The sequence below is a fragment of the Phyllostomus discolor genome, chromosome 11 (assembly GCF_004126475.2).
Source record: "Phyllostomus discolor isolate MPI-MPIP mPhyDis1 chromosome 11, mPhyDis1.pri.v3, whole genome shotgun sequence".
Taxonomy (NCBI): Eukaryota; Metazoa; Chordata; class Mammalia; order Chiroptera; family Phyllostomidae; genus Phyllostomus; species Phyllostomus discolor.
Genome location: NC_040913.2, coordinates 35,086,391 through 35,098,507, shown reverse-complemented (window position 1 = coordinate 35,098,507; position 12,117 = coordinate 35,086,391). Strand labels below are relative to the sequence as shown.

Below are 12,117 nucleotides of genomic sequence, written 5' to 3'. Positions count from 1 at the left end.
TTGCTTTAGCATGGCTTTGGAGCCTGCCAAGTCTGCCCATTGGGTGTGTTGTTTGTGGTGCTGCCTGAGTATTGCTCTGGTGTGGTCTGAAGCTGGCCACTGGGTGTGTTGGTTCTGGAGCTTCTTGGGAGGCCTCCTTTGCAGGCCAAGCTCAGCTGCTGGCTTTTTTGATCTGGAGCCACCATGCAGCAGCTACAAAGTAGCTACAGTTGGTTGTCACCTGTATTGGGCTTGGAGGCATCCAGGAAAGGCTATGTTGCAAACTGAGGCTGGCTACACTAATGACAGGCTTTGGGCCACTTAGCAAGTAGCACAAGGCATACCAAGGTCAGCTGCTGCTTGTTTGGGGTTTGTGGACATTTGAGAGATTTTAGGAAAGGATGAGGCCTACCACGTGAGGTAGGCCGCTTGTGGGGAAAATTCACTGGAAGAAGTCTGGGCCAGGTGGGCAAGTTGGGTGGGGAAGGGCAAACGGTGTTAACGGAACATTCAGATTTGGTGCTTGCCTGTGCCTGTCAGCTGGGTAGGGGGAGTACTCAACAGGAGAACAATGATGTCTGTCAGCAGTTTCATCCTTGAGAGAGCTGACCCAGCCCCTGACCCTCCAGCTCTTGCCTAGTTCCTCCTTGTATGTCCCTGGTGCTTTTCAAGATGCCGTCCTTGCACTGGAGCTCAGAGAGAATGCGTTTGTGAGCAAGTGAGTCTATGCTTGGGCCATTTAAGACCTGCAATGCCTAGGGCTCTAGTAGTATAGTGTCTCACTCAGACACAATCCCTGCCAGTTTTCACAGCTGAATATAGGGATCCCTCTTCCCAGAACTGGTGCCCTGGTCTGGGGAGCCCACTTTTAGGCTGGGACCCCTTGCTCCTTGTTGGGGGTGGGGGGCTCTGCAGCTGAGATATCTCTTCCATTGCTTAACTGACACACTGTGGCTGTGGGGCTAGCTTGTTTCCTGACTTCACCTCTCTAACCAGCCTCCACAAGACTCCTTCACTATATCCTTAGTTACAGCAATTGCATCCAGCTAGTGTTCAGGTGGTTCTCAGTGGGTGTTCTATAATTTAGTTGTAATTCTGTTGTGGTTGTGAAGAGGTGAGTCCAGCATTTACCTATTCTTCCATTTGACCAGAAGGCTCTGCTTTCTTTATGTTTAAATTACATTGATTGGGAAAATTGTTAGCTGCAGGTCTTTGCTTTTGAACAAGTCAATGATCACTTAGTTGTCCGTGTTCTCGCCAAATTCTTGACATTGGCCTGAGAGAAAGAGGAAGAGAATCTACTCAGGGTTTGTCAGCAGCCCGGACAGAACACCCTCATCAAGGGCACTGAACTCCGTCAGACGGTTTTGAGTTGGCCTTTTATCAGCTAAATCAAATGAATGAACGGTTTGCTCAGAAACACAAAATTGTACCTCATGATCTGCCCTCAAGTCACAGTTCATTAAGACAGTTTTCATTTCCAGTTGGCTAAAGGAATATTATGAATTTTAAAACCCCAATTCTACACCTCTAGCCCCTTGTTGAATGGACATTTATCAAGGAATAACGGAAAACGATCCGCTTCAAGTTGGCACTTATCTCTGTCAACCCTTGTATTTTTCCCTTCATATCTATAGTGTTTCTATTTAGAACTACTCTGAAGAGGCCTGTGTCTGTGAGGGAGGGAGAGCGAATGTGGGCCCCTGCGCTGCTGTGCCAGGTTCAGGCTACTGGCCCTCCTGCTAGAAAGTTGTCCTTCAGCTCCTGCGCACAGGTGCCCTGAAGCTGACTGCTCGATTTGGTGACTTCCCTGCCTGCCCCCGGGAGTCTGCGGCATCTTCACTTCCCTTTATGTGCCAGGCTGCTTCGCCTGATGGCTGCTCTCAGCTCCAAGTTTTCAGAGTTTTCACCTGCCACCTGCTGTATCCAAACTACCTGGCTGAATTTCAGTTGTGATTCTGAAAAGCCTGAGTCTTTGCAAAATCATGTTAAGAACCAATAATCAGAATCCTTTCATTTAAATTCTCTCCATCCTGTTAAGTTTCCTGTCTACTTAAATGTGTAAACATCCTTCACTTTTCTTGATTTTTAAGACTTGTGTTCAGGAAAACAGGAATAGCAATGGGAGGGTAAAATGCACATTTCAGCGATATACACGAGAACAATTTATTCCCACACTGTGTATGGATAACACTTTGTTCCCCAATGTCTGTAAACAGGGCCTGGTTCATGGTTCTAATTAATTAACTTTATTAAGTTGGAACTGAAAGGAGGTGGCAACTTAAGGAAATAAAAAGCAGTGGACCTCACAGACTACTTCCATATAACTGCTTTTTAACTGAAGGTAAAAGACCAGTCACTTACTTACTGCAGATAATAAAGCTAAATAGATGCTGAGATCGACTGCATAGCACAGTCTATTTCCAGCTCATCCACAGAATATGCTAACTGCAAAAAAGGAGTGATTTTTCTCATTGAGTGCAAGTAGCAAGTTTATTTTCTTTGATATAGAATTAACAAAGTTAATTTGATGCCCCAAATAAAATACAATTGTAACATTTGCATCAGAAAACTTTCCTTGAAACATTTCTTCAGATCTTTGTTAAAATTATTGATTGTCAGATCAAAGAAACAGCAATTTCAAGTTTGTTTGCAGAAATCAAAAAAAGTCATTACTTGGGAAGTTTCAAAATGGCAATTCTATCCCCGAGTCATAATTACGGGGTCAGGAGAGGGGCGGTGTGGGGTGTGCTCCTCAGCTGAGAGTGTCAGCAGCACTGTAATACCTTGTGTGTCCAACTTTATGCAAAAGCTTGTGCATTTTGCAGAGTGTATTTCTAGCACATCACTTTTGGAAATATGCTCAATGGTCTTATAGTTTCTTACAGGGCTAATTAACATGAATCCAATGATGGTAAGGAGCTTATCAATCATTTCCTCACAGCGCTGTTATATTCAGTTTCATGTTTTTGATACTATGCTAATAGCATATTCCCAATTCAAGGAAAATCTGGGCCTATATAAGTAACATGCATGGATATGTAGCAAGACTTGAGGTTTGAAGATTTGACGTTTACTGATGTGGAAAATAGTAAAGTAAACATTACAGTTGACTTAGAAACTTGCTATTTTCTTAAGGACCCATTGCTGAACACATGGTTACCTCCCTGTTCTCTGAAATGTGCATATAATTTAACCCCCAAATATAGAACACATAAATACCAGATGATGAATATACATTAAAGCCCATCACAACCTTGATTAAGTCACAACCTCAAGTCCATAGGAAAAGCATTGCAATTGTGTATTTAGCTTTGTTTTTCTAATATATATCATAATTTAAAATTGTATAAAGTAGCATATAAAAAGCAATTTTTCCAAGTGTTAGAGCTCAGAGCATGCCTTGCTATTTGGTGTGATCATTTTTTTATTTTATTTTTTTACCAGTTTAATTTATAAAGCTCGTAATCTTGCCAGCAGGGCTTCAACTTCAGGAATGGATTCATTTTTAGAAACAGAGCCAAGAAGTTCCATTTCCTTTTTTCTGTTGCTTTCCACATTGCAGGCTTCCTTCCTCTCAGCTGCCTTGATCCTCCCTGCAGACGCGTGAGTGTCTAGATTATAATTAAGCTCCTTGGTGACTGGAACCCTCGTTGAGTTGCAACTGATACTGCAGTGTGAACGTGAACCTTCTGTCAACTGCACTTTCTGGTTTTCTGCAGTGAGGAAGAAACATAACATTTATCACTGTGAAAAGCAAGGACTGTGCAGATTACAAAATATAATTTTAAAATAATTATTCTCAATAAACAAATCCTCTTAGCTATATTAAGCTAAAAGTATTCAACAGAGTACGGTAGATTTAAAATGAACACAGAGGTTAAGAATAAACTGAAGTATAAACAGACAATCATTTATTTCATTAGCACTTATGCTTATTTCTTTCTTCGTTTATGCCCAAAATGGTCATCACTCAGTTATTATCAAAGCTTGGTTCTCTATTTCACTCAGGCGTCTGCTCAAATGCCATGTAAATGAAGAGGTCTGCTCTCACCATCCATCTAAAATGACACTCGTCTCACCACAGCATCTCCTTACTCCCTTGCCTTTCTCTCCACAAAACTCATAACCACTGGACACATTTTGTATTTGTTTACTTGCCCATTGTCTATCACTTTATTACAATGTAAGCTGAGACATTGGGAACATTGTTTTTGTTTTAAATACTGCTGTAACTTTCATGGCTAAAATGGCCCTGGGGCAAAGTAGGTGTTCAATAAATACACATTGGGTAAAGAAATCATTTCCATACTCTTATCACCCAAGATAAGCATTAGTTTGAATAATGATGAATTAATTTCCTTTTGGAACAAAATCAAGGAGAAAAGTTTCTAACAGGAATTTAAAAAGTCGACAATTTCCCCTAAAAAAATATTGAATTTGGCAAGCAAATTGTTAAAACTTCTTGGCAAAACAGAATTGCCATCACTTAATCATCAAATATATATACCGTGTACAGACATAAATACATATTTTCTTTTTTTTTTTTTTTGTAAGTGACAGTGATGACGACTTATCAAGCCTCTAAGGAGAGAGTTGCAATAGCTAAGGACTAAATAGCTCTGGCTGATTGACTTTTCCAAAGAACACTAGATTTTCTTTTAATTAACTGACTCTCACATTGCACAACCTCGTGAGCGATCTCTCTCACAGAACTCCAACTTTGAAAAACAGACACCCTCAATATTCATGTAACCTTGAATGCGGCTTGAAAATGGCTTCAACAAACTTGACATGACATTTAAAGTTTTTTGGTTATTCGCTGAGAGATGTTCCATTATCCCAATAGTAATGACTCTGGAGCACAAGCAGTCACTCATGACAGTGTGTTTTATGTGAGTGCTGAAAATTCCAACCGAAAACAGCTTGTACGTTAAAAGGTGGCTGCTGGAGATATTTACTGCACTGTCACTTCCTGACCAGGGGCTCTCCAGTGATGGATGAGTGTTTTACACACTTTCTTGGACAATTTCAACAAATTTTAGAAGTATGATCACCTTTTAGCTGCTAAAGAAAATAAATATACTTTTCCTATCACCTTCTCTATCAGGTGGGTAATTGTTACCTAAAAATCAACATCTAATGCAGCAGCAGTTTTCTCTTAGAGCAGTTTGTGCCCTAACAGTTTCTAAGGCTCCTTGTAGGTTTGCAGGAGAGGGCGCAGCGGGCACGGGGTTCCTGCGTCCCCATGACCACACACATTGATTTATTTTCTAGCATGCACCCCCCTTTCCCAAAATGCGTTGGAAAACCACATTTGTTGCTAAATATAAGTTTTTATAGTTAGCTTATTGCACCTTCCCCCAGATGGTCCTGTCTTTTCTTGTTATTTGACTTCTTGTAAGTGACTCTATCATGAAGATATAATAAACCCGCTTATTCTGTGACTGGGCAACTCCAGTCAAATGTCTGATGTCAGAGAAGAGGTCAGATGGGCTAAAATGCAGGTCTATAACATATAAGTTATTCTGTACCTTCCGTGGCTATTGAGCAGCAAGCCCAACCCCAGTGAGGCAGAGCGGAGAGAGCACGGGATTTTAAGGTCAATCTGGGTTGAAATCCAAGCTCTACCACTTGGCTCCCCAGGTTACTTAATCTCCCTGGATTTCAGGCTCTAATAATCAACCTCACAGAGTACTTGCGAGAATTAAAGGAAATAATGCAAGTGACTCCCAGTTTTCCTTCTCCCTTTCAAAGCTTTCCAAGGGAGGCATCTACCTCCCAAGACTTAGAGGACTTTTCCAGATGCTCTGACCTTTGTGATTTTCTGGTGACTGCAACAGTCAGGGCTGAAATAACATTGTATTAATAGCTTGTACTTATGTGGCACCTTTACTCATAAAGCATCTGTTGCACTTTACACATTACCACCCTCATTTTATAGACTGAGAGGCGGGAGCAGAGGGAGGTGAAGTCATCGCTTAGACTTCAGCACCGAGCGACTCAGTGGCAGCAGCCCAGCGCTGCCTCCAGAGATTCCTAGGCTGTCTCAAAGAAATTTGAAAAGCTTTTTGCCAAGGAAAAATGCTAAGTAATTCAAAGCTAAGTTTCCTAATAACTTAGCTTTGAATGTCCTGTACTTCATACTTCAAAATGCTTTCTCTATGCTTGATCTTAGCCAAAAGGCGGAGAAGTGATTTTCAAAATGCTTTCTGACACGTTCAATCCTCCCAGTAACTTTGAAGGGCAGATAGTATATCTACGTAAACTACCTCAGCACACAGTATGTCCAACGTCACACGTGTACTTCTTTCCTTTCCTGGTCCCACTTAAATTCACGATTATAAACTTCAAGTACAACCTTCATCCCCCTACAATCCCCTCCTCCATGCACCCCTCCCATCTCCTAGACAACTATTTCACACCTTCTGCTTTCTTTTCCAACATCCGGCATGATTGTCTTCACTCTCATTTCACACATTCATAGAAGCGATTAGAGAGAACAAGCCCCCGTAAGCTCTCCCTGTCTACGCACTGAACGCACAAACACCCTTCCCCCCTGTTAGGGTCTGCTATGCGTGTCCCTCTGAGGGCAGCGCCTCAAGGGCAGCACCTCTACTACTCTTGCTTGTCTACTCAAGGACATGCCTCTGTCCACTGTGTCCTTGCTACCACTTCACAGAAGCTTCCCTCTTCCTGTGACCAGTCTCCTCAGCACACAAGTATGCTGTATGGATAATAACCTTAACCTTAAGAGAAAAGAATCCTTTGATTTTGACTCCATATCCTGGTCCATTTACCACCTCCGTTGTGGACTGACTCACAGCAGAACCCCTCAGCACTAGCCTTCCTTACTTTCTCAGTTCCATGCTTCCCAGTTTTATCTTGAACCCACTCCCATCATGCTTTTGACCCTTAACTCTTCTGAAGCAGCTCCTTCCAAGGCCAATAAACGGCATGTTGCTAAAAACAAGGATTGTATATACCCACTCGGATATTTTGGTTGTCTTTACTCAACCTATACCAGATCTAAGGATGAAATGCCTGGCAGAGCCTGGGTTTTCTTTCAGAGTTTGCTCTTTGAACTTGCTCCAAGGCTGAGGTAGATAACAATGGGAGGACCAAAGCAGGCAAGAGCATTCTTCCCTTCTGAGAACACTCCACAAATAGCTGGGAGCACGCTTAAGGGACAAAGTGATAAGAGAAAAAAACCAAGCTGGTATTTAACTCCTCTGTGGCTTCAGATAGAGAATCTTTCATGAGAAGAAACAGACAAGGCGAGATAAAAAGAGGCCATTCCTGAGACCACTGAATAAATAAGAAAGAAAGTGCACAAGGGTTTCTCTAGCAATGAGCTTATGGTGCTGTCAGAAGTTTCTAGACAACAACTCCAACTGTCACATTTCTCTCTCAGCATCCCAGCAGCCCCCATGCAGGTCCCCAGACATGGGAGATCCAACATATAGAACAGAGGGAGCCACATTTTAAATTGCAACACAGATAAATGAAGTTGGGTTGGAGGCGTCTTCTATCCCACTGCAACTAGAGAAATTTTTACAGTTAGAGGAAAGTCCCAACATGAAAGTTCACTTATATATAAAAATGTTATTGTAATATTGGTTGAAGGCCAAGTGTCTTTTGCTATAACTATTACTTTAAAAGTCCCCTGTTAATGGCTTCATGTGGGCTGAACTAGAGACCCAAATTCCACGCACTTAACTGCAATTAAAACATGCACTTAATTTCTAGAAGGTTCATTTCAAACATCCAGGAGGTGCCACAACCCTTTACATTGGGAAGAACTCCATATAGGTGCTCAAAGGCATGACAAAAATGTAATGTAGGCCAGTGGGTTTGTCCTTGTCATAAGAAATTAGAAAGTTTCATACAAAATGACCTATCTTGGACACATAAAGTCTTTCTTTTTTTTTTTTTTTTAAAGATTTTATTTATTTTATTTTTAGAGAGGGAAGGGAGGGGGAGGGGGAGAGAGAGAGAGAGAGAGAGAGGGAGACAAACATCAATGTGCGGTTGCTGGGGGTCATGGCCTGCAACCCAGGCATGTGCCCTGACTGGGAATCGAACCTGCGACACTTTGGTTCGCAGCCTGAGCTCAATCTACTGAGCTATGCCAGCCAGGGCGATAAAGTCTTTCAATCAAAGATAAGCCTGGGGTATCAAAAAAAAGAGAAGCATTTTCTATTTCTCATTAATTCAAATCCTTATCAATAGTTTTTTTTTATGGAAAACTAAAAACATTAAGACAAAGCAAAATGACTGTTTAACCCTCCTAAGAGAGAAAATTTGTGCCATTATTTTGTGAATTGAAGACAAGGCTGCTATTCCCCTCCACCCCCCACCCCAAGATATTGCAGTTGGTGTTTGTTAAGAGAAGTATGATCTACCTAGGACCACTGACAATATCCAAAGCCACTGGTGAGCAGCAAGGCCCAGCTGCTATTCTTAGTACCAGGCCAGTAAGAGAATCCTGTCCATACATCTTGTGTTTATGTTTCTGTAGAAATAAATGGGATGAATATACATGCTATTTTCATTTAACATACAAAAGCTCACTGATTTCATTGTATTTCCTCCTATGATTTTTACTATAAGATTTGATTCTGGAGTCTCACCACAGCTTTTTCCCCCACCTGAAAATGAAGGAAAAGTTGAAAATCATTGAAAAGTTGAATGGCTCTTAAGTACGGATAACTCCCTAGACTTAAATATGAGAATAAAAGCCTTAAACTGCATCAGTGTTGGGTCCCACATGGCCTTTGGCAGACTAGAGATTTGGATGACAAAGAAAACAAAAAAACCCCGAGAAACAAAACCCCCACCATCCTGAGCTAACATTTCCATTGTTTTCTGAGTAACACAAAAGACAGATGAAACCAGGAAAATTGCTGACACAAAAACGTAACTCTAAATATATGCAGCTTGGCATCAAATGAGGAAATATTTCTGCCAAGAGTTCTGCCTCTTGAGCTAAGAAGGCACGGCTGCCGCCCGGGCTGACAGCCCTTGGGGAGCACCCTCGCGGCGGCAGGAAGTATCAGTTATGGTTCAGAGAGAGGCATGATTCCCTTTAAGTCAGTATTGATCCTCCATCACATTGTGGTTCTAATGGGCATGAGCTTCTTAGAAGTGCCAACTCTCAGATGAAATATGAAATTGAGCTCCTGCCTTTTGTGGTCAGCCGTGAGCCCGTGGCAGCTTTGACAGGAGGACGGATATGGAGCTCTGGAGTCCGACACGGACCGCGTTCAGTCAGTCTCTGGAATTCCGTCTCTCCTTACAATCTTTTACCTTTCGCTCTTAACTGTTACTTTGGCCTGTACTGAGGAACAGTTTGTTTCACCCCGGCAATGACTTTACTTTGGTGAGGGAAAAGTGATTCATAAATATAATTTTAAAGCACTACTGGGTCTACGTGATAGTAAAGTGTGTGACAAATATATGTTTTTAATCTATGCAACAACGGAAGTCAGTGCCGGCCGCCAGCAGCCCACATCCCTGTGGTTTTCCTTACTGCTGATTTACTGATGTGATAAATAATTGTCTTCCCTCAGCTTCATTTTGCTGTTTATTTTTCCTTTTATATTGAAAGTGTATAAAAATGATAAAAAGAGCAAAGGGGCATTTTGTATATAGTTAAAATCTTTCAGGAGTGCTAAGAAACTCTTATTGAAACCATATGTAAAAACAAAAACAAAACAAAACAATTACTTCCCCCATTCAAACAAAACAGACAAAGCAGAGGATGATAAATAAAAGGTATTGTGTCTCTGAGTAGAGGAGGTAGTTGACAATTAAACTAGAATTTTTTTTTTCAGAAAGTCATCAAATATACACTTGTATTCGGTCTTGTTCTAGGACACTGCCGTTTAGGTAAAACTTCAGAGGCAGCACTGCCGTTCTGCGGTTTCCTATGCGGAGCCTCCCTGGCTGGCCATAGGGCTAGAAGGACCTGGCGATGGAGCAGGCTCCCGGGGAAGAGCTGGAGACAAAGCTCCCGTCTTCAGGTTCCTGATTAGAATGCTCTCTCACAATAAAGCCCTTGACCATGTATACTCTTCTGCTTTTTGATGATTCATTTTCAGTCATCTTTGACCATTTATTCTACCTTTCAGCCCCTTGCCAAGCATGATGATGCCCATTATTCTGTCCCTTCTACATTCTTTTGGCCAAGATCCCACAGCTGCAGTCTCCTGCTCTGGGAAGGAGCCGCCCCAACTCTGCTCCGCAGCCCTACCAGGTGGGCTGTCACACTGCGCCCACCTCAGCCTCCCGAGCACTTATCTCAGTGTCCTACCATTACTTCAGACCACGCGTTTTCAAACCAGACTTCCATGTGCAAAGCAGTAACCTCTTCATACTTAAAGCAACCACGCTATCTGCTCCCGACATCTGCCTGGGGTCACTGCACTTGTCGTCTCCAGTATGTGGCTTAGCAGCTATTACGTAAATATTTCTAAAGAATGCGAGTGCCTGTCAGCTGATGTATGACAGGTAGGAGGTACCTTGATAAGTTGATCTGGTGGTTTAAGAGGAAGAGGGCAGGAGATAATATAGGACTATGATTTGATATTAGTGTTATTATATATATATATATATATATATGAAAAACTCATTACATGTTATTTTAAATTTTTTTTAATGACTTTTCCCCTAAAAGATAGCTACTAACTCAGATAGCTAACAACTTAGAAAACTGAGGTGTAGAGAAGTTCCTGGACTGTGAAAGCCCCACAGATCTTGCTAGTTGCTTCTGGCAAGCCTAACACAGAGCTGGTGCTGCCCAGGCTCTGGGGCATGTGATGGAGCTGACAAGACCAACATACTGGGAAATGGACAGAGCACTTTACATTTGAGAGGTTTCAGGAGGTCGATCCCTCATGCTGATTGATGACAGGGAAGCTGTTGTTATATTGGAAAAATAACCAGCTAAATAAATACTATAGGACCTACATATTTTCCAGAAGTCATTTCTAAGCAGCATCTTATAGCATGATTTCAACTTTTTCCTTTATCTTTCATATTTCCTAATTCAGTATTTGTTAGAAACTTCCAATGCACAGGTGTTTCTTCTGAATAACAAGCTACTTCAACTCCATTTCACTTTGATTCATAGAATCATCAAATGTAGACTTATGCAAACTCAGGATTAGAAGAGCCTTAGTTACTTGGTAGAACCGTCTATCCAATGCTTAAGTTCCATCTATTCAGCATCCTGTCAGGTGGTTGTCTAGCCTAAGTTTGAAGACTTCCAGTCGTATCCTCATAATCATAGAAGGCCATGCATTCCTCCTTTGCACAGCTCTAATAATGAAAAGTTTTACCTTATATTTTTCTAGAGTTTGCTTTAGACACTGGCCCTACTCATTTTTCCCATTGGGGCTCTATTAAGTGAGTCTAATTCCTCTTCCACTCACCACCCCCCCAACCAGGAAAAGACAGAAATCACATCCCCCAAATTTCCTTGTCAAGCTAAACAGCCACAATTCCAACTGTTTTCCTGGAAATAATAGTGACGTCAATTCATTAGCTACCACGTTAGGTACTGAGTCCTTGAAACATTTAGGATTGTGTCATTTTCATTATAAACACGCAAAATCATAGTCATTTAGTAGTTCAAAACTCTGGTAAGAACCAAACCCAACTACTGTATCCAATATTATAAAACAATAGCATTGTATGAGCATAGAATCCTTTTGAATTCAACCTTTAAAAAACTTACCATGTATACTTAATACTTGACTCTGATTTTCACTATATGCCTAATAAAAATTTGCTTAAAACAGCCTGCTTCTATTCATTAGAGAATTCAAACCTGGCATACCTGTGTGATGAAGACCATGTTAAATTCAAATAATTTCATGTCTGACTATGCACACAGAAATGCTCCTTTACTTCTGCACAGCCTGTCACTAAATATATTTTGTTAGCCATATCTAAAAGATAGTAATATGCTCAAGGAGTAAGAAAAACTCACATCTAACTCTGATTTAACTTACTAGGTCACAACTCCATGTGAGCAAGGATCTTTCTGTTTTATTCACTGTTGTGTCCCAGGTATAGTAAGTCCTCACATACTGTCACTGATAGGTTCTTGGGAACAGCAACTTGGAGTGAAAT

At 41.4% G+C, this 12,117-nt stretch overlaps 1 protein-coding gene across 2 annotated transcripts in view; it reads right to left on the bottom strand.

Moving 5' to 3' along the window:
• Positions 1 to 2,453: 2,453 nt before the first annotated feature.
• DIAPH3 (diaphanous related formin 3) overlaps positions 2,454 to 12,117 on the bottom strand; it is a 472,405-nt gene continuing 462,741 nt past the window's right edge. For both annotated transcript variants that reach the window (XM_028526818.2, XM_028526817.2), the window contains one exon: positions 2,454 to 3,695. In XM_028526818.2, the coding sequence (XP_028382619.1) occupies positions 3,433 to 3,695 (263 nt within the window). In that variant the 3' untranslated portion in view covers positions 2,454 to 3,432. The remainder of the gene's footprint in view (positions 3,696 to 12,117) is intronic.